General features: G+C 40.5%; 2 protein-coding genes across 8 annotated transcripts in view; both read right to left on the bottom strand.

The window, feature by feature from the left end:
- Nucleotides 1-4038: 4038 nt before the first annotated feature.
- On the bottom strand, nucleotides 4039-7622 carry LOC146719046 (small ribosomal subunit protein eS17-like). Of its 2 annotated transcripts, none has more exons than XM_085459428.1 (5): nucleotides 7598-7622; nucleotides 7118-7269; nucleotides 5150-5255; nucleotides 4860-4925; nucleotides 4039-4165 (listed from the first exon to the last, which is right to left on the bottom strand). In XM_085459428.1, the coding sequence occupies exons 1-5, from the start codon at nucleotides 7598-7600 to the stop codon at nucleotides 4088-4090; spliced, it is 405 nt and encodes a 134-aa protein (XP_085315554.1). In that variant the 5' UTR covers nucleotides 7601-7622; the 3' UTR covers nucleotides 4039-4087. The 2 variants fall into 2 exon arrangements, with proteins under 2 accessions (XP_085315554.1, XP_085315544.1); XM_085459418.1 differs by lacking the exon at nucleotides 7598-7622 and adding an exon at nucleotides 7530-7556.
- Nucleotides 7623-9580: 1958 nt separating this feature from the next.
- Nucleotides 9581-21940, bottom strand: part of csnk1g1 (casein kinase 1, gamma 1) — a 39291-nt gene continuing 26931 nt past the window's right edge. For 3 of the 6 annotated variants that reach the window (XM_085459362.1, XM_085459388.1, XM_085459371.1), the window contains 3 exons: nucleotides 19328-19434; nucleotides 14489-14512; nucleotides 9581-13740 (listed from right to left, as the gene is read on the bottom strand). In XM_085459362.1, coding sequence (XP_085315488.1) covers nucleotides 13686-13740; nucleotides 14489-14512; nucleotides 19328-19434 — 186 coding nt within the window. In that variant the 3' untranslated portion in view covers nucleotides 9581-13685. The remainder of the gene's footprint in view (nucleotides 13741-14488; nucleotides 14513-19327; nucleotides 19435-21940) is intronic. The other 3 variants (XM_085459380.1, XM_085459398.1, XM_085459405.1) reach the window with 1 other exon arrangement.

Here is a 21940-nt window from a genome sequence, read left to right as displayed (position 1 = left end):
TCTTTGCAAATGATTAAGTACACGTAGCCTACAGTTAGCCCACATTTAGCACATTTTCCAAATGAATAGATCTTGTAGACCTAAACTGATTAGTTGATTCTCAGTCTAATGATCATTCCCTCCAAAACATGTCAGCATGATTTCATTGTATAAGTACTCGCATGCACAACTGTCTGTTCAATTGTCAAAATTGGTCAAGAACATAATACCATGAATACCATATATGAATTTCTTTGAATATTTGATAAATTGATGACAGTAGTTGACAGTCAGGTGAAACTAGACTAACGAAGGGGTAGTGTCACACACAGGTGTGTTCCATGATTGTGTGCTGCCAAACACAGATATATAGAGCTTGACCAGAGCCAGTCAGATCTCTGAACATGGATAGACAAGGCCAAGCAAACGGACAAGGGGAAGTTCCTCCTCAAGGAAGAGGAGGAGGAAGAAGAAGAAGACTGAGAATGCGTGGTGGAGGAATAGGGGGAAGAGGCCGCAAATAATGCCATCACATTGAGACAGATCCGCGATGCCATCCTTCAGGACAATCATATATTCCAGAATATAAACACATTAAGCATCTCCACAATAAACCGGGTTTTGAAGAAGCATCAGATGACAATGAAACAAATCTACAGGGTACCATTTGAGAGGAACTCTGACAGAGTGAAGGAGCTGCGCTACCAGTATGTAAATGTAAGTCAGTTACTGGTTGTCTCTCATTATAACCTTACCTGTAATCACAGTAAGCAGCAGTTCACTTATTTGGTTTCAATACCTCCTTTACCTGATTTCAGAATCAGTATTTGCTTCATCTGACTAACAATTTCAACAGAAAACTGCAGTTTACTGTATGATACAATTCTCATTACAATCCTTATTTTATTGTCTCCCAATCAAATCTATCTAATACTGTAGGTTTCACTGTAACATCTCAGTAAGTCATCAGTATTTCCCACTCCCCTTTCTATCAAATATCCCTGCAGTACTTCCTCATAGGCCTATTATAGTTTAGAACCACTGGAGTAGTGGCCTGTGGTATATTGAACCTGTGGGGGAGAACATGTAATTGTCTAACTGTAGTATATGACTCTTCTGTATGACTGATTTTATGGTCTTTACTCTATTTTAGAGAATAATGGCATTGGAAGGACATGAGACCCCTCACATCCTGGTGTTCGTGGATAAAGCTGGCTTCAACCTGGCCAAGGGCCAAAGACGTGGCCATAATATTATTGGCCACCTGGCCACAGTGGATGTCCCAGGTCAGCGAGGGGGCAATATAACTATGTGTGCTGCCATTTCTGAGAATGGTGTGGCCACTCACATCCCCAGTCTTGGCCCATACAACACACACAAGCTCCTCATCTTCTTGGATTGCCTTTATACCGATTTTATCCCTGAAAATGAGAGAGGTCTCATAGGGCCTCACCTACCCATTTATGTAATTGTGTGGGACAATGTCAATTTCCACCATAGCCCACTCATTAGGGGCTGGTTTGCAACGCATCCAAGGATGGTCATGGGGTTCCTACCACCTTACTCTCCTCAATCCGATAGAGGAGTCTTTCTCTGCTTGGAGGTGGAGAGTGTATGAGCATCATGCTCAGGATCAGCCGTCCCTGCTCCATGCTATGGACGCAGGGGATGGTTGCGGCATGCACGCCGTGTCTTCCCTCGTTGCATCGCAAGAGAAAATATCCGCTGTGATGTGGACGAGAATCTGTGGCCAGACGGACAACAGCGTGTAAATAATCAGGAGGGTGAAGACAGTGGACAAGAGCGGGAGAATGAGTACAGCGACCACTGAATAAGTCCTTGTTTTTTGATTTTGTGTTCATACAATTTACTACTGTAATGTACATTTTCTTTTTACATATGTATGAAACTTTCTTTGTGTGTGAATAAAAAATGGTTATAATTTCCTTGGTAGTGTGAGTGCAATCTGTGATGGAGGCTACTCATTTCTGTTGTATATTGTTGGTCCTCTGCCATAGTGACAAAACATCTAAACATTTTGTATGGCAGCACTCACACAATGCCAAGGGGACGATGCATTTTGGGGGCACTGACTATTCAGATTAGAAAGAAATGTCGTTTTGACACGAGTGAACTGTTTTAGGAGAGATATGAGCTTTTGCAGGTGGACCATGTTGTTGTGATCAACCATCCAGGTTTATTTTGACAAAAGCATCACGAATGATGGGAATGTCCGATCTGTGTCCAGAAATGAGCCAAAGCTATTGAGAAGGATCTTTGCCATTTTGGAGACACTGACTGTTTAAATGCGAAAGGGATTTAGATTGAAGCCTGAGTGAACAGTTTTGGAAGAGATATGAGCTTTTGCAGGTGAGCTATAGTGTTGTGCTAAGCTGTAAGAGTGTTTTGCCAAATGATCTTAGAGTTTTGAGAATGTAATTTCTGTTTCAAGAAATGAGCCAAACCAATGGAGAAAAACTGTAGTACAAGGCTAAGCTAGGGGCTGGTTTCCTGATGCAGGCAGGCTTCAAACACCAGCCATGAATGCTTTTTTTTCTCTCCTTTAAAACCTTGTCAATATATTTAGAGTATGTGATGCCAGGTCCAGCTGTACATGGAACATGCTAGAGTACAATGTCAAATTATCTGGCCTGCAGTCAGGACACGCGAATTGTCCCTAACATTGCAGGTTTCAAAAAGAAAACAATCACCTGTAACAACTTGTTTGTTGGCCTGCAACTGCAGAAAAGAAAGCTGTCCATGATGGGACCAGTGCAGAGGAATAAACTTGAGCTTCCTCCTGCACTTGTGTCAAATATGGACACACACCTTCGTCCTCATGAAAGTTTACCTTCACTCAGACCCATGCCCTGGTGTCCTACCATGCCAAAATATAGAAAACTGAAGGGTAATGAGTTGGAATAAAGATGAATAAAACCTTGAAACACAGAGATGGATGATATTTTATACTCATGGCTTTATAAACAGTCAAAGCAAACGGGGTCATTTTTGAGCCCAGAGGACAACAGATGTGATTATTTGCTGCCAGTAAAAAACTTGAAGTAGTTTAAAAACAGCTTTCTAAATTAACTTTGACATAAACCCATCTGTGATCATCTGTTAAAGCAACCGACTCTGGTTGTGAAACGATAATCACAATAACTGATGATTTAATTTATTTTTTTACCCGAAAACAAAGAAAAAATTCATTTTTATGAGGTTTTTATCACTTAAATTTGAAATGGAATAAAAAAAAAAATTGTGTCAAAATGTTTGAATTGAGTTTTAATTAAAAGTGGGGAAAAAATCCACTTCATATTAATTAAGTATCAATCAAACTAGATGGAGACATTTTTGACCCCTGAGGACCACAGGTGGGATTATGTGCTGCCATTTAAAATTTATAAAGGCTTCAAAAAACAAAAACAAAAAAAACTTTCTCACTAAAGTTCAACATACAGCACTCTGTAGTTAGTCAGTCAAAATTATCTAATCAATTAAATATTTTATTTTCTTGTTTTATTTCCACTTGAAAACACAGTGAACTTTATGTAAACAAGGTCTGGTGGCCCTAAAATGTTGCCTAAATTTTGTGTTAATGTGTTGGTCTTAAGTAAAACTAAGGTGTAACACTGAATTGATTGACAATTTATACTTTATATTTTAAAAAACACTCAAATGAAGTGGGGACATGTTTGACCACAGGTGTATGGAAATCGGGAGGACATTATGAGGGTTAATTACACCAACTACTTTGTGTGACTCGACTCAGCCCAGTGCAATTACATTACCAGAAGCACAAGACATTAGAAGCACCTGATTCTGTTAATACCACTGCCCAACTATTGAAGCAGAATAGTGTTTGAGTACTTGAAATTCACTTAAAAGTACCATGGCCATACTGTGGATTCCCATGATGCAATGAGCCTCTTCTCATTTACCACTACTACCTATCCAAAGCGCTTCTATTGACTTTCTCAGTAAGGGCAGTTTGGCTGATGAGAACGTGCACTCCTTAATGTTCATGTATGTTTTAGGAAAGATCCAGAAAGCTTTAAATTGAACATTTTTAACAACTGTCTTTATTCAGAGGCCATCAAACATGATTTTAAAGTCCTCGTGGCGTCTTGAAGTTCATCCCGATGGACGGCTGAGTGACTTGAAGATTGGAAAGGCCACCAAAGTCCTACAAGAAGAAGAAAGTTTTAGTGATTTAAACAACCAAGTTAAAAGCTGTGACATGACAGTTCAGCTAGCAATGACACCTCAGACTAAATAAAAACTAATGATAAACAAGTGACTTTGTTGCCCAGACTATTTCTCATTTTTACCCCGACTGGATTACAGGTGGATGCAGCCATTGTGATTCTGAGTCCATAAACTCAGAAAAAAGTTTACAGAAGTCACAGAAAAAGAAGACATGCCAGTGTTTTATGTTTCTATATTTATCTTTTCTCTGCTTATTAATGTATTGGATTCTTAATTTTGCTCACCCTGCTCTAACCACACACCACAGCCTAAATTGGACGCATGACGTATAAATATGGGCATGCTTTAACTCTGCAAAGACTCAGTCAGTTAAAAATGTAAAAAAATGTAAATGTCAGTTAAAAAACAGGTGATTGCTCCACCCTTTTAATGCACTCATTTAATGTGTGTAGAACTACTTCCTTCCCACCCCCACTAAACACACTGGTACTTAAATGGCCATTATTGATAAATTACACCTGGCAATTTCTTTGCAATGTGCCCATTATGTTCTCTATCAAAATATTAAGTGTTACTAACGGAAATCATACGTCAGGGTTCTGCTGGAAATTCAGAAGGACTTTCAATTATGTGGCAACCAAATAAATCAGCAAATAACATCTGAGACTCACCAACATCTTGAGCATTTCTTTTGTGTCTGGATCCACCTCAATGATCTCCTGGTCCAGAGCAGAAATCTACAGGATGAGAGACACAAATGAGCCACCTGAACTGTCCTTTCACCTCCATGTTTACTCCAGCAACAGCTGGAGAGAAATGCTCAGTGACAACAAAGATGCTTAAGGAAGCCCGTGGACACTCGAGCGGCAGCTCAACGTAGCCCGACACGAGGTGCGCAACCTAAGGCACGGGGAGCACTACAGTCAGCCATCACAGGTAGGACAGAAGACAGTGAACTGACCTCTGGGACGTAGTTGTCCCTCCTCTCTCTCTCCTCCTCCTGCAGCTTGATTGAGATTCCTCTGACTGGACCGCGCTGGATACGCTTCATCAGGTGTGTCACATACCTGAGACACAAGTGAGCACAAACATGCAATCAGAAACCTACAGCAGATTAGTACACATTTTTTCTGACTGTAAGCAGTTCACATTTCTACGTACTCCAAACCTCCAGCAGCAAAATACAAATGTTTCTAAGTTTAACTTTGTTTTTTTAGAAGTTTTATGATTTAACTTTTGTTCAACATGTCTGAAGTTTTAGTTAATTCAGACCAAACACAGAAAATATTCCAAACAGCAATGGTGGAGTTTAAATGAGTGGCTACTGTGCACCAGTTCATAACAGAAGCACATCACACACACAGAATCTAACAATCCGAGAAAAATGACTTCAGCTAAAAACAAGCACTTCACATGACTCGTCTTCCAAGCTCATCAAGTCGTTTAACCTGCAGAAACGTGGTGTGAAACTCATACCAGCTGAGTCTTTTTTTTTTTTAATGAACCAACTAACCAAAAACCCCCAAAACGACCTCCCCCCGAATCACATTAGGCTGACAGGCAGGCTGGACAGGTCAGCAGTCTGTCAGGGCTCATTCCCACTCACATGCACACTTAACTACATTTTGAGTGTGAGAGGAAGCGGGAGTACCTGGAGAGAACATGCAAACTGCCTAATGGCAGACTTGAACCTGACCTTCTCGCTGTAAAGCAAATGCACTGTCCCCAACCCGAATCACATTTAAACTTTATTGCCACTCTGGTTCTTCACCGGCTTCATTCAAGAGATAACAAAGAAGATATATCAGCGCTAAATCATGCGAGTGTCACCTTTTTCTCAAAGAAAAATTAGAAAACCCAAAAAGCAACCCCCCCCCCAAATTAAAAGAAAAAAAATTAAAAATAGTAGATGCCACTCGTATAAAACACAACATATCAATCTCATTCAATATCAAAAAACAAACACGCACAAATGAAGACAAAGCCTGAATTCAAGAATAAAACAGTGTTCATGTTTCATTGACATGACGAGCTGTAGGAAATCAGAGGGAGGAATTCTCAGAGGTTCTGACTTGGGGTGCACCATCTCTGCACCCCAAACATGCAACAGCTGATTGGAAAACTTCATTTTTTTACGCCAACAGCTCCACATGTGCTGCTTTGCGGTCCTTCAAAATCCTTACTTTACGTCACTGGAAACTGATTACATAAGCATTTGCCTAATGCTGATTGGTTGACAAGGGGCACAGATTCGGGAAGTTTGTTTTCACCATGAAAAACAACTTCAGAGATACGGCATGAAAAGCATAGACAGTGTACATTTTTCACTGTTTTTAAACAATCTGCTTCACTTCACTCTTCTCCATGGCCAATGGGCCAACAGTAGACAAGCAAGAGTGGCCCACAGACCGGTTATACCACATACTTTGTACACTGCCTCCATCTGACAACAAAGCTCACTGCAGGTAGACGGGCCATCCCTGGACTGCCAGCAAACTGCAAACACCCTACCCCTGCTGTCAGACTGAGGTCGGATAAAGTTCAACATAAATTAACCACTAGTTTTTGTTTTTTTACATCCGTTTTGAGCCACTTTAGGACAAAGGAACCACACCAAGGGGAAAACCAAGCCAGATTTTGATTTAAAGCTACACTTGGAAAAAATTACTACCATCTACAAGTCAGCTAGCTAAACGCTTGGCCCCACCAGACCTCAAATACATCTATGTGGGCTGCTCTGACATTCTCCTGTGCGGTGTGCTCGGACAGGGACAGAGGTTCATAAATAATGTTTGATCTCTCAGGATAGTGAAGCTGTGCTGAAGAAATAACAGCATGTTGTAGCTGAAATCCTCTGCCTTAAATCTGTGCTTAACAAATCATGATCTGAGGCTAAAGCAGGAGTGCACACAGCCGAAACCCCACTCACCCTGCAATCTTGTTACGCAGAGGTTTGCTAGGGATGATGGCGATCTCCTCGCACACCCTCTTGTTGGTGTGGAAGTCGTTGCCCAGTCTTGTGTAGTACTTCTCGATGATCACCCTGGCGGCCTTCTTGACCGTCTTGGTCCTGACTCGACCCTGGAGGAGGAGGCACACAGACTTAGATTTCGTGTGTATGAATTGCTGAAGAAGGAATTTCAAATATCTTCACTGATTCCCCCAAAAAACACGGTCTGGAGTTTAAAAACTTTGGCATAAGAGAAAAGGTATGACAGCTTTTAGTGGCAAAGTGTGTCACAGGTTAAAATTACGTAGTGACAGATCATATGACGGAATGTAAAGTGAGTTTAAACGTCTATAAATCACATTTAACGACTTATTTAACAGACGAAACTTACATATTTAGACATTAATGGCCAATAAACGTTAAAACATATTTTGAGTACATTGAACACAAACTCATCACCATCAAGTCACCGAGCAGCTAGTCCCCGTGCAAAACATTGCCACGGTAAAGACGGGTAAACGGAAGTCAAGTTGTCCTTATGAACAAACTTTCCTCCAACAACTAACGGACATTAACTCGGTATGAGAAGCATACAAACACGAGCGGAGCCAAACTGTTGCCGACTGCCCGTAAAGGTGCACCGCGAAACTGCGGCTTGGTGCCGGGTTACTTCGGGAGCAGTCAGTCTGTGTTTACATGGTTAACGCCACCAAAGTGCGTCGAAAACCCGCTTTTATAAATCTTCGTGTCGCCTGTTTGCAGACTGACGGTAGTAGCCGCTCGGTGACGGGACAGCCAGTGAGGATTGTGAAGGATTGTGGAGGACGACTAGATGAAATGCTTTCCGTGGACCCACCATGTTGACTCGGACCGGTGGAAAAGGGTTAACGCACGCTCACACCGGAAGTTTATAGTTTAGAGGCTGCGCTGCTACAGCGTAGTGAACAGTGTCGCCGCCTGGCGGTGGGAGGAGAAAACATCACGTTACTGTGAACTATTTTTTTGTTATGCACATAAATCAAGATTTGGGTTTCTATCTCAAAATTTCAATTTAATAAATCAACATTAGAATTAGGATTAGTGTCAGGGTCACGGTTAGTGTTGAGCTGAGCCTTAAAAAACTTGAAATGCTGAGAAAATCATTCCAACTGATGCAAAAGAAAATTAAATTAAATCAACATTTTGAGATTTGAACCAAATTTTGTAATTTTGTCTTACAGATGACAAGTTGCTTTAACAGCACAAACATTCGTTCATATGCATACATTACTTTGCAGCAATAAAAAAAATTGAGAAATAACCAGTTACATTTTTTTTAATTACAGTCACCATTTCATGTTTTTAACTAATTAGACTGATACAGTAAATTAAAACCTGGAGTGCACTGCTCAGAGGTTTAACATTTTGCTACAAAATGAAATTTTTTGTTTATTTTCAAATATTTTCTGTGCAAAGCAGCCCCAAGGGACTAAGACTGTCTCAGTCCAAGATGAAATTTGATTTTTGAGCGTGAAATATATTTTAATATATTTTTAATTTGCTAAGTGACAGTTTTCAAGCTGTCTAGCAACAAAATATAAATCTTAGGAGTAAAGGGATTTATAAAAAACATTTAAAAAAAGAAATGTGACCCGTCTTTATTAAAACCATTTCACAACTTACATGATAATGTAGCTAAAACTACGTGCAATACCTTATTGTGACAGATGTAAAAAGGAAACTTTTGTCAAAATACCTCCAGCACCAGTTTGTTTTGAAATGGTCCGTTTACATTGGCCGGCCATAATGGTGTTAAAAACCTTTAAAGAGCAAAATCTGAGTTTGTTATGAAATTCCAATTCTAATTCAAAGCCTGCAGATTGACCTTTCCACATCTTAATTCAAGTGAGCTAATTTGTGTATTTTCTTTCCTCAGCTATTTGATGGTAAAAGCTTTATTTTTATGAGCCACATTCTTGTTTTGGCTGCTGTGACACAAATGTATATCTTTTATCAACCCATCCAACTTATTTGCAAGACTAATATTAGACATTTGCCAGTCTATAGGTATCAGCATTAATATCAAACCAATACAATTAAGAAAAAGATGGGAGAAACACCCTTCAACCTTGTAGGAGGTGGTGATGCACTGTTTGTCCACCAGAGGGCAGTATAAAACTTCCACATAAGGAAAAAAATATTGGCTGATATCTCTAATATTTTGGTCTCCTCTATCAGTCAAACTCTAAAACAAAGTAAAACTTGTCTTCAAACAGCTGACCTGATAGAAAACTTCAAAGATCCCTATACAGACACTGAGCTGAAAACAGCATTTCTGGTTTTTGAATATGAAGGTCCAAATCTGCTGGGTTTATAAGTCACACACATTAAAAAAAATTGATCAAAGTCAAAACATTTCCTGAAGCAGACTTTACAAAAATCACGTCACAAGAGACATGCCCACAAGGTGGAGAGATCTTTTATTTTACATAAAAAAGGGTGCAAATTGGAGTTTTCCCTTTAGGTGTGGAGGGAATAAAAAGTGATTTTTATAAGGTTCATGTGTGACACATTGTATTATATGAATCCAAAGAGAAAAACAAAAAACAAAACAAAATAAAATATAGGCATCTCAGATAAAAAGGACCTTTACCTTTCTGCAAATCAAAAATATGAAACCATAAAAAGAAATGTGGGTCCTTCATTCTTGAAGCCCTTGACTAACTCATTCAAATACATTTTTGAAGTGACATTCATATTTCAGCACAATAATATTTATTTACAGTTTTAAGATTCCTCTTAATCATAGGCTCTAAAAAATAAAAACAAACAATGCCGAGGGAGGAGGATAAACTCTGGAGCTGTACAATTTGATTTTCCAGTCAGGGGAAAAAAAACACAAAAAAAAAAAAAAACCAGAAAAAGGAAAAAATGATCAGAGAATACGATTTTATATGGATTCCCAACAGAAAACGGACTACAATTGTGAACTCTGTACAATTTACAGTTCAAATAATCATCACAATATTGTAGCAAATGTCACCTCTCCCTCAAAAACAAAACAAAACAAAAAAAAATACAGTAAATCCAACACACAGTAAGTCTACAGTACAGCAACGAGGAAAAAGTGCCAGAGAACCCAAAGAGACCGAAGCCGTTCATTCACACTTCACACCGTCCTCTGCTTTGACTAAGTTCCACACATCCAAAGTCTGACTGAAGTGAACTGTGTAAGAAATAATGGCCGCTGAAAAGGAATGAAGACATGAAAATGTTTGATGTATTTTACATGAGGCCTGGAAGCCAAAACTGACTCACTGACCCAACAGTATACGAGCCCTACAGGTGAGGAAATTCGCTGGAGACTGAGAGAGAGAAAGATAGTCTCCAGGTAAGCCATGCAGATACAAGTCACGCAGAGCACTCCTATACCACTCTGCATGAGGCCAACAGTAAGAAAAGCGGATACATCAGAGTAACATATCGAGCATTTCAGCCGGGAGCTGAAGAGCTGGACAGCCTGCAAGCTTTAACGGAAGAAGAAAATGTCGCAAAGATGATCAGTCACAACATCCGACTCGGGAATAAACCTGGTGTCCGGTTTCTCTCCAGTGACATTGTGAATGAAAGAAACCAACAGGAACGACTCGTGAAACACTTTCACTGCAACGCTTTGCTGCGCGCTGAGCCACGTTTGCTCGAGGATTCTTCCCAAAAATGACAGCGGACCCCTTCAAGGACACATGGTGGAATGCAATCATCCAAAGACAGAAAAAGCTAAAATAATAAAACATTCAACTTCATATTTTCCTGGCACAGGTAAAAGGCATGGGCTAGTAGTAGTCTCAGGAAATGGCACTCAGGGAAATCCATGGGGGGAAAGACTGAAGGCTACAGTCTGGATATCCATATCAGAATACTTTGAGTTTTTTCCTCAGGCAGCTGGAATGAAATGGCCGAGCCGTGTTTGTCTGGGAAAAAATAAACTTTAAGAGGCATTAAGACATATCAGAGACATGAATACCTGTCATTCAGATAGCCTGGTTTTCCCACCGTTCCCCTCAAATCCTATGTGTGGAATTACTATGGTAACGCCCAAGAAAAGAAAAGGGGTAAAAAAAAGAAAAGAAGAAAAGGTCCCGTAGATTTTCAAATTCAAGTACTTTCAATAACACAATAACTTAGACCCCAGAGTAACCAACATGTCAGGGGTTAAAAAAATAATAATAAACTGGAAGCTATACAGTGTAAATACATATAACAAGCAGGTTTACATACTGATTCATTGAGAAATATCTGCAACATCTACAACATCATATTTCTAAAGATGATGGAGACAAACCTGAAACTCCACTCATCTTGGTCTTGGATGAATGAGTGTGTGTGTGGACAGAGGGAAATGGAGTGAAGGGAAGCCGTCATGGCACACACACAAACAAAAAAAGTGGGTGGGGCAAAAAAACAGAAGAGTGTGTGTGTGTGTGTGTGCGCATTCCCTGCACCCTATAGGGAAGGCCTAGCACACGAGGCAGCTACAATTAAAGTAATAAGCACATTTAAAGTACAGTATTAAGAAGGCAGGGTCTCGTCAGGGAAAGCCGGGGTCAACAAATGTAGTGCAGTCGTGGTCTCAAGCTTTTTTTTGTTTGTTTGTTTAACCTCTCTTTCCCCATAAAACCATGGCTATTTGGAATGAAAAAAAAATTGCATTCAACAAATTCACATTAGCATAAGATGTAAAATTTAAAAGAAAAAGAACACACATATGGTAATTCATTCTGTTAGGAGGATAGGCAAGGTGACGTACTGAGGATTTTGTTTCAAGGCAGTCCTCCGTGACACTAAATAAAGAGTGAGAATGGTACAGACACGTTCACTTCTCCGCCCTCTCTTTTCTCCTCTCCCGGTGCTGACAAGGAGAAGGGGGTTCAGCAGTCGTCCAAACGTCACCACTTTGCAGCACGTGGGGTCTTCACACTGGTACGCACAAGGGTAACTGGGGGACGGGGGACATCTGGGGGACATCTGGAACACCGTTACACATCATTACACCAAAACGTTCCATTTGGCATCACTTTCTTGGGAATACATCTTCAGTGTGTCAACAAAGGGGAAGTCGTTAACTGCTCTCACACTAGCTGGGAACAGTCTGGTACTCTTTATTACACAGGATACCCAAAAGGGGAGGGGACGGGAAAAAGAAAAGAAAAGGAAAAAAAAGACACTGAAATCTCACATTAACTATGCCGCCAACGTGTCATCCAAGTGGTGATGTGACTGCGGTCGGTTGGTCGGTCAGTAGGTTGGTCGGGGGGTTAAGGCATTGGACAGAAGCGTTTCAGAGGCTGTGATTCTCCAAAAGTGCCTCACATCACTTTTTCCTCATGTTATTCCAAAGCATCCCCCAATGTCTACAAGATCAACAACATTTAAGACCCTCCCACCTAGTTTTGGTCACCTTTTTTTTTCTTCTTCTTTTTTTTTTTTTAAAACATTGGTCTCAGCTCCCCAACTGCAATTTCATTCCCGTGCACGTGACAGATTATATAAATGCTTTAAAGTCATTTATTTTACTGTCCATACATTCAGTGCGTATGTTTAAGAATTAGTAGGAAAAACTGGTGGAAACCGAGAGATAAATAGCATAAATAGCATTTGTTTTCCCACCCCCCTGCATCTACAAGTGTCATGTTGCTGCTCAGCGAAGGGTAGGAGCAAAAACTGCAGGAGAGTCCAAAGAGACTGTAGTGTGTTTTGACAGCAGCGAGGTTAAGGGAGCGCTTTAACCAAGCAGCATGAGCAGAGAACACTGTACATGAGGCGTCTCAGTTTTCTGATGTCTCAGGCCCCGGTCCCAGTGCCAGAGTTGACCTCTTTGGAGGACGGGGGGAAAAAGAAAACAACAACAACAAAAAATATAACGTGCAGAGGCCAAATGGCAGACTGATGCTCTTTGTGCCTGTATGTGACGATAGGCGGTTACACTCTTGGCTCTTCTTGTGTTACATTCAGTTCCTACATCAGGAATCATCATAAAGGGCTTTGTGTCATAATGAGTTTGCAAACTGAGGGCAGGATGCATTTAGGAGATTAGAAAGGAACTGAAGATGATGATTTTATGAGTCAAGCAGGAATCGTAGTGAAGCAAGTTTCCACAGGAGGTGCCATTTCTTCCTCTTCAGGAGAAAAAAAAAAAAAAAATACTGATGTTGGGAGTCTTGGGGGAGGAAGGAAAAAGGATTATCCTCTGCAAAATTCCATCAGAAAGGTTTTTTCCCCATTTGGCTGACTGACCTGCAACACAACCCGGCACAGCTTGACAGAGGGGTGGAGGGCGAAGAAGAAGAAAAAAGACAACAACAAAAAAAAAAAAATCCCACAAGAAGACACAAGCATCTTGTACATCTCAGCAAACCGTTTTTAAACTTGTCCAAAAAACGGAGAACAATTCAATCAAGATCTCTCAGATGACTCCCTCTTCTATTCTGAACGGGACCTTACTGATTTCGAATAAAATCCCAATCGACTGAGCCAAACAGCTGGAACGTTTCAGGCTGGTGCTGCGTGATCATTTTTGCCGTGGCGTGTTCTTCTTCCGTTTCCGCTTGAAGAAACAGCAACACCTGCAGAAAGACGTGGATGTTAAATGAGCGCGTGGATGAGAGAAGCACGAGAAAGAACAAACACGGCAGTGTGTTAAATATCACAGGAGCCTCATCTGAGTCTTATTTCTTTGTCTTTTAAACCAGAACAGTAAGAACTCAGTAACACCTTAACATGGACACGATGGATGTGTTCCCATCCACCAAGCGTTTGCGTACTCACCTCCCACCATTTTAACAGACAAATGGCAGAGGAACAAAAACTACAAACTGACTCTGAAGGCAATACTTCTAGGTAAAATCTTTAAAAATAAATTAAAAAGGAAGCAGTGAACACAAAAGTCACAGGACACGGTGAGCCTGAACGGTTAATAAGAACATACAAAGACAAGAAAAAAGCAGATTAGGACATAGGACAGTGACTGGGTACCCTCAGATTCATTTAATATTTAACAAATAGTGGTGTTCCATGCAAAAAGGCTGTAACCTAAAGTCAAATGTTTAGTTATAAAGGAGCCATAATTAAAAAGACAGTTTTTCTTTCTGGCCTGATATTATTTATTAATGTTTGTCAGGCAGCAAGGTTTACTAAATGCAGAAAACGGGCAGAAACTTGGCAGTAAACACAGCTGACAATGTTTGTGGGCACTATATAATATGCACCAGTGAGAGTCTGGTTACATTTTGTAAATAACTCCACTGGGCCCAGCCTAGGCTGGTCCACTCCCTGTCCCATGAGTCTGATGTGGACGAGCAGAGAGGGACTCACCACAGGTTGAGCATTTTCACGCAGCTACAGAAGGAGGAGAAGGAGGAGGAGCAGGAGGAGAGTAAAGAGAAAAGAAAGATAGATTAATACAGCGAGACCGAGATGATGGGGCTGGGAACATGCCACACAAACATGCACACACACGCACCAACAGGACACAGGTGGACACAGAGACAGAAAGTTAAGAGAGGTTAAAAGAGAGAAGGTCACAGAACATCCCTGCAGCTTATTATGTCTCCTAGAATTCCAGGGAACGGGAGTGATACGGCATCACGTTTTGAGCATGTTTCTAAAATGTTAAATCCTTTAATAAAAGCTGCTTGGTGTGTAGATCATTGTGTCCTTATACTTACTTCATTTTCTATGTTAAACACAATGAACCACAAGAGTTGACATTTACGTGCTCACTTAAACTGGGCAAATGTGCACTGTGGGTGGCTAGACTTTTTAATGCTACAACAAGTACTAACATAATGTAGTGCAACTATTTTTGTTTAGTAAAACAATTAACTAGATTTGTTCTATCCCATAAATAGGTGAAAATATTAATGCAAAAAAACCAAAAAAAACCCCGAACATGTGGGTATTCAGTCACATGACCACTAATCATGTGACTTTAACTTGTCTCCTATTTTGGACACAGGATGCTGTAGAGTCTAATGGACCAGTTTCTAGGCCCACAGGCCTAGTTCCACTACAGCTCAATGTTTGCAGACAAGTTAGTTTCATGCAAACTACAAACGACCGTATCAGTATCATTAGCGCCCAAACCGAGGTTTTCACTGCGACGCACTCTTTGTGACTACTTTCACATGGAAAAAGCCGGCAACAGCCAGCAACTACTTGCCAATAAAGTTGGGGAGAATAGACATTTTTCCCTAGCAACCTGTGTTTGCCAGATGATCACCAACCAGTCTCTAGGGCTGTGCAACTGAGGCTTAACATTTTAAACTGGTCCTATGAAGACAGCCTTTTGTCTTTTTTAGATTGAGTCCATGATTGTGAATAAAAATGTCGTATTATTTCAGCTTAACTACACCAAATATTTCCTATAAGGCCAATTTTAAATCAATTTGCCATCATTATGTCATTAAAAAAATAAAAATAATTTTTTTGTTTGATGGGGCATCAAAGAGGAGATGGGCACAAAACACACCAATCATAATATCACGCAATCGTGTGAAAGGAGACAACAGCAGCAAGGCCGGCCATCTGGGCAGAGACAGAAATGAATGCACATTAAAAACAGAACACGCAGCTCGGAGATTCAGGAGGCGACACTTTATAAACACTGTTGTTAAAGCTGGTTCATGGTTAATCGCTTCAGCATTAAACTTTCCCAGACAGCTGAACTGAACTTATCTAAAACATGTTCATAGGTAATTATATGTAAAGCATATTAAAACGCAGTACACAATGAGTGATTTTTTTCCTGGGGTGTTAAGGGGTTCAATAGTGTGCTCGCTCTCATTTTGATGTGTTACTAGAACACCAGTGTATACATAAACTACATGAAGTAAGAGCATAAAATGGACCAGCAATTCAGCAAGGTGTTCTGTTAAACACTTACTATTTATTTATATATACACACTGTTGCAGTTTGTCAGGGACGTGCTATGAAGTTCAGTCCTCACGACGTTTTAGCGGTCGAGCAGCTGCCCGAAGGCTGCGGCCAGAAATGTCTTAAAATCATCAAAACAATTTTGTTTTTGGGTTAACTACTTCATTTTTTTTTTTTAAGGCTCAGTTGGGCTGTTGCTGATTCTGAGGTTACTTACTCAGTGGGCCGGTTATTAAAAATTGATTTTAATTGAAGAAATTTGTGAATAATTGAAATTAAAAGTAAAAAGTAAATATCCTCTGCTCAAATTTTGTTTATTTGCATGTAAAATTAAAAGTTACGCACAATCTAATTTGTTTACTTATATTTCTTTTCTTTTTTTAAACTCCTCTATTTTTATTGGTCTTATTTGACTTTGTTTGATGTCTGGACTTTAATGTAAAGCACTTGGAGCTGAAAGCGCTGTATGAAATAGGCCCAGCATCATAAATCTTTCCACCGCAGACTTGAATCTAGACCAGTCAAGTGGTCCAGTGCTGAAGTTAAATTGGAATGGCTGCCTCCCTCAATCAATATCATAAAGCATGGTGGAGAAAGAAAATGTGTTTAAAGTTGATTCCTACATTTCTGTTATTACTTCCGTTTCAAACTATGCATCTCCTCATTATTATATACTGTTTAGTCTGAGAGCTGTGTGAATCCTAAGAGCTGCCCTCACTTCTTGTCAGTCAGACGAACCGTGTGATCTTCAGCTTGCACAGCAGTTTTTTCAGTGACTGGCCAGCCATGCAGCGTGGCACCATTCCAGCTGCTGATGCTTAAGACTGGCACCATTTACCGGTTAGTTCCTGCTACCAGCTCAAACCAGTGCCAAAACTAATTTCAATGATTTTTACACTACAGTGGGGCAAAAAAGTATTTAGTCAGCGACCGATTGTGCAAGTTCCCCCACCTAAAATGATGACAGAGGTCAGTAATTTGCACCAGAGGTACACTTCAACTGTGAGAGACAGAATGTGAAAAAAAAAATCCATGAATCCACATGGTAGGATTTGTAAAGAATTTATTCGTAAATCAGGGTGGAAAATAAGTATTTGGTCAATAACAAAAATACAACTCAATACTTCGTAACATAACCTTTGTTGGCAATAACAGAGGTCAAACGTTTACTATAGGTCTTTACCAGGTTTGCACACACAGTAGCTGGTATTTTGGCCCATTCCTCCATGCAGATCTTCTCGAGAGCAGTGATGTTTTGGGGCTGTCGCCGAGCAACACGGACTTTCAAGTCCCGCCACAGATTTTCTATGGGGTTGAGGTCTGGAGACTGGCTAGGCCACTCCAGGACTTTCAAATGCTTCTTACGGAGCCACTCCTTTGTTGCCCGGGCGGTGTGTTTTGGATCATTGTCATGTTGGAAGACCCAGCCTCGTTTCATCTTCAAAGTTCTCACTGATGGAAGGAGGTTTTGGCTCAAAATCTCACGATACATGGCCCCATTCATTCTGTCCTTAACACGGATCAGTCGTCCTGTCCCCTTGGCAGAAAAACAGCCCCATAGCATGATGTTTCCACCCCCATGCTTCACAGTAGGTATGGTGTTCTTGGGATGCAACTCAGTATTCTTCTTCCTCCAAACACGACGAGTTGAGTTTATACCAAAAAGTTCTACTTTGGTTTCATCTGACCACATGACATTCTCCCAATCCTCTGCTGTATCATCCATGTGCTCTCTGGCAAACTTCAGACGGGCCTGGACATGCACTGGCTTCAGCAGCGGAACACGTCTGGCACTGCGGGATTTGATTCCCTGCCGTTGTAGTGTGTTACTGATGGTGACCTTTGTTACTTTGGTCCCAGCTCTCTGCAGGTCATTCACCAGGTCCCCCCGTGTGGTTCTGGGATCTTTGCTCACCGTTCTCATGATCATTTTGACCCCACGGGATGAGATCTTGCGTGGAGCCCCAGATCGAGGGAGATTATCAGTGGTCTTGTATGTCTTCCATTTTCTGATGATTGCTCCCACAGTTGATTTTTTCACACCAAGCTGCTTGCCTATTATAGATTCACTCTTCCCAGTCTGGTGCAGGTCTACAATACTTTTCCTGGTGTCCTTCGAAAGCTCTTTGGTCTTGGCCATGGCGGCGTTTGGAGTCTGACTGTTTGAGGCTGTGGACAGGTGTCTTTTATACAGATGATGAGTTCAAACAGGTGCCATTCATACAGGTGACGAGTGGGGGACAGAAAAGCTTCTTACAGAAGACGTTACAGGTCTGTGAGAGCCAGAGATTTTCCTTGTTTGAGGTGACCAAATACTTATTTTCCACCCTAATTTACGAATAAATTCTTTACAAATCCTACCATGTGAATTCATGGATTTTTTTTTTTTCACATTCTGTCTCTCACAGTTGAAGTGTACCTCTGGTGCAAATTACTGACCTCTGTCATCATTTTAGGTGGGGAACTTGCAGAATCGGTGGCTGACTAAATACTTTTTTGCCCCACTGTACTTGTGTGCTGTAGAGATTGTAGTCTATGTTAATGGTTGATTGGCTGGGCACAGGCATGAGGGGGTGCATTAGTTAATCTACAGTACTGTGCAGAAGTCTTGAGGCAACCCTTCATTTCTTTATTTTTTGCTGCCATGGAGCCAGGCTTTCCTGTAATTTTTTAAGAGCTCTTGAGCAATAGTTCTCCAGGCATTCTGTCGGCCAGTGGCTGCTTTTTTTCTTCAGTATGTTAAACCACTTAACACTGACCTATGAATCACTCAAGGATAAAATGGCACCTAACTCAAAGGATGAACTAGTGTTGTGTCTACACATAAACAACTTTGCAAAGAACTTTAGGCATATTGTTACTAGCAGCCCATCGTAAAAACAAAACTTGTTTCCATTTTAAGTTGAATCTAGGAAAAATCTTAAAGATAACATAGTTTGATAGATATAAAATAGTTTTGTATTTTTTCCTCCACCAGGGTGATTTCCAAAGAGCTATTAAAGAAATGAGGGCTGGCTTTTACTTTTGCACAGTACTGTACAATGGCTTTTTTTATTTTTACAGAAAAGGAAAATTCACTGAGGGATATAGAGACTGGTTGCAGATCGTAAACCCACACACCCAGACAGATAAGAGGGGCAGGTGGAAGATGACAGCTGGTGGCTGGAGCTGTCACAATTCCAGACAATAGCAAAAGGAGACAGAGGGAGGTAAAGAGGGAAAGAGAGGAAGCGACAGATGGACATGGAAGAGAGTCGTGGTGGCTATATGACACATACTTGGCCTCGTCGGGCGGATGCTCCTCTGGCGGAGCTGTAATTGGGGCGTTGGAATGAACAGCCAGCGGATCGTCTGCATTCAGCTCCCCGTTGGTTGAACTGACCACCTGTGACACAGACTGGTGTTAAGTTCAGTTAAACCACTTATGTTTGCCCACACAACAGATACGTATGGAAAAACCAGATACTGCTGTGACAGAAAGTTTACCTGGTTAACAAAGAACAAGTTAACACAAATACTCTAGTTCATTTAGTTTTGCTTGTATTGGGAGAAACTGGTTTCGTGGCAGCAAAAAAACAAAACAAAAAAACACCACAACATGAAGAAAAACCTGGCTTGCAGTCTGTGAATGGTTCTGCTATTTTTTTTTTTTTTTACTATTTTGTAGCTTCAAGTCATACAAACATAGTCTTGTTTGTTATCAGTGTGTATCGATATTTGCCCCAAAACAGCAACGAGTCACCAAAGTTAGAATGTTGAAATGCTCCAGAGAGAAAAAATAAAAGACTTTCAAGAGTCAAAACTTAATCCCAAAAGACAGCACAGGTTGGGAGGGAGGCAAGCAAATTTCAGATTGCAGTAATTACAATATCACGTAAATACGGGGCTGTAGCTTTCCATCAACAAACAAGCTGTGTCCCTACAGTATACAAGGGCAAGGTCTCACCAGTGACCACACCTGAAACTAAAGTAAAGACTTCACCAAACATGGGCAATTACAACTACATGTAGAAAACTCATTTTAATAGATTTGTATAGAACAGGGGAGGGCAACTGATTTTCCCCAAAGGGCCCATGAGAAACTGGGACTACTGAGAAGGGCTGCACTGGTAAGCTAACAAAGAAATAGTTAATATTGAGCAGAACTGAGTTCAGCTTATTGGTGCAGTCCTCAACAGTCTTTGTTTATCATGTGACCCCTTGGGAAAATCAATTGCCCACCCCTGGTATAAAGCGAAACTGCACCAACATCTTTCTGTTGCTTGTGGAATCCATTCAGCAAACCTATAGACTCATTACTTAAAAATAAAACTAAATGAGTAAAATGACTTCTTAAACATACATAAGAGGATTGGGGCCACTGAAGAAAAAAAAAAAACATTATTATTTTTATTATAAGTATTCGTGGGTGATGACTCTTCCACCCTTTTCGGAATTCTAAAAAGAATCAGAATTTTTACTTTTCAGCCTCAGAACTCTGGCGTTTTCTTTAGCTCTGTGAAGAACTAATCAGGATTCTGAGATGAAAGTCAAAATTCTTAGTTAATAAAAATAAAGCAGGAATTCTGGGGAGGAAAAAAAACAAAAAAGTCACACCCCTTGTGACTGTAATCCTGCTCTGTAAAAAACCATGTTTAGATGAAGGACAAATCAGAAAATCAAGATGCCAGTAGCAGCCATTTATTCTTGAACTTATGAGCCTGTAAAAAGAAGCAATGCTTTTATTTGTCACAAAAATGGGTTTGTGTGCGCCCACATGCACTCATGAGTACATATAGATCGTGAAAAGTGGAGTGAAGTGGATTTGTTGGCTTTTTGGACATATTTAGGAAAGCAAACATATCTTCTTTGATCTACCACAATGAAAATTCTCAATATTCCTGTCGAGGAGAAGTAAACACTTGGTTTCAAGCTAGTATTGCGATGTTAAGCATAAATAATAATTTCTTGTATGCATTCTTGAATGCAACTGTCCAGACATATTTCATATATGAAATGTGACTATTGTAGCCAATCTCATAACCCTCCATGTGTTCTTGCTCGGCCTTGGTGGATTTGCTGTGTGCTTACAATCATTACACTGTTAAAAGGTGACCTCCAGGATTAATAGTTCAATCGATTAGCTTTCTAGTCCCTGGGGAAGAAACCCCAAACCATATCTACCGACATGCTTCACACTGTGTGTGTGGGTCTTCTCCTGAAAAGCTCTTTGGTCTGTGCCAAACACATCTACTCCTACTGTCTTTGATTGGCCCAGGGCCTAGTAGGCACAAAAAGACACCTCATTCAGGCATCCTTTTTTCCCCAAATGTTTGAATTTATAAGAATCCTGACAGGAGAATATGCAAAGGATAGGACAGGACAGATAGGATAAGACAAACTAGCAGTGCAGATGGTGGGGTAGTAAAGTGTAGCCAGACTGTAAAAAATTAAATGTGACTGTACGTCTACTCACACATTTAATTTCATTTCACATCACGCACTTGTTGTGGACTCACTTTATCATACGCAATCAGTCAGCAGTATTGCTCACACATGTGAGCCAAGGCACCATAGAGACGAGTAAAATCAAATCTCAACTTGAATTCCACTCAGTGTGTCTCTGTTTCCCAGAAAGGCACATCCCAGATGCCTGAACGAGTGTCTAATTACGAGCACACCTATTCAGTCTTTTTTTTTTTTTTTTTACCTTCACTGAACTGAGAGAGAATTCCTGAGCTGTATAATGACTTTTAAGGAAACATTTTGTGCTAAAAAAGATATTAACTTGGCTTCCTTTTGTTTTTTCATGATACAGGAAGAAAGAAAAGAAAAAAGAAAAAAAAACACAACAGAAAGTCCCTGCCTGCCTCTTTAAAAGCCAAGCCTGTCTTGCTGATATGCTGACTTTT

Source organism: Copadichromis virginalis, linkage group LG1 (assembly GCF_057382275.1).
Source record: "Copadichromis virginalis isolate Kocher_CV1m ecotype Utaka linkage group LG1, C_Virginalis_male_GT1.1, whole genome shotgun sequence".
NCBI classification, from domain to species: domain Eukaryota; kingdom Metazoa; phylum Chordata; class Actinopteri; order Cichliformes; family Cichlidae; genus Copadichromis; species Copadichromis virginalis.
The sequence above is the reverse complement of the archived record's forward strand: the minus strand, read 5'-3'. Positions and strand labels throughout refer to the sequence as shown.

What these genes read in the sequence shown, in the direction of transcription:
- LOC146719046 (XM_085459418.1), bottom strand. An exon ending in CTGCGTAACAAGATTGCAGG is followed by an intron (nt 5,256 to 7,117) that starts GTGAGTGGGGTT and finishes CTTGTGTCTCAG; the next exon opens with GTATGTGACACACCTGATGA. An exon ending in GGGACAACTACGTCCCAGAG is followed by an intron (nt 4,926 to 5,149) that starts GTCAGTTCACTG and finishes CTCATCCTGTAG; the next exon opens with ATTTCTGCTCTGGACCAGGA.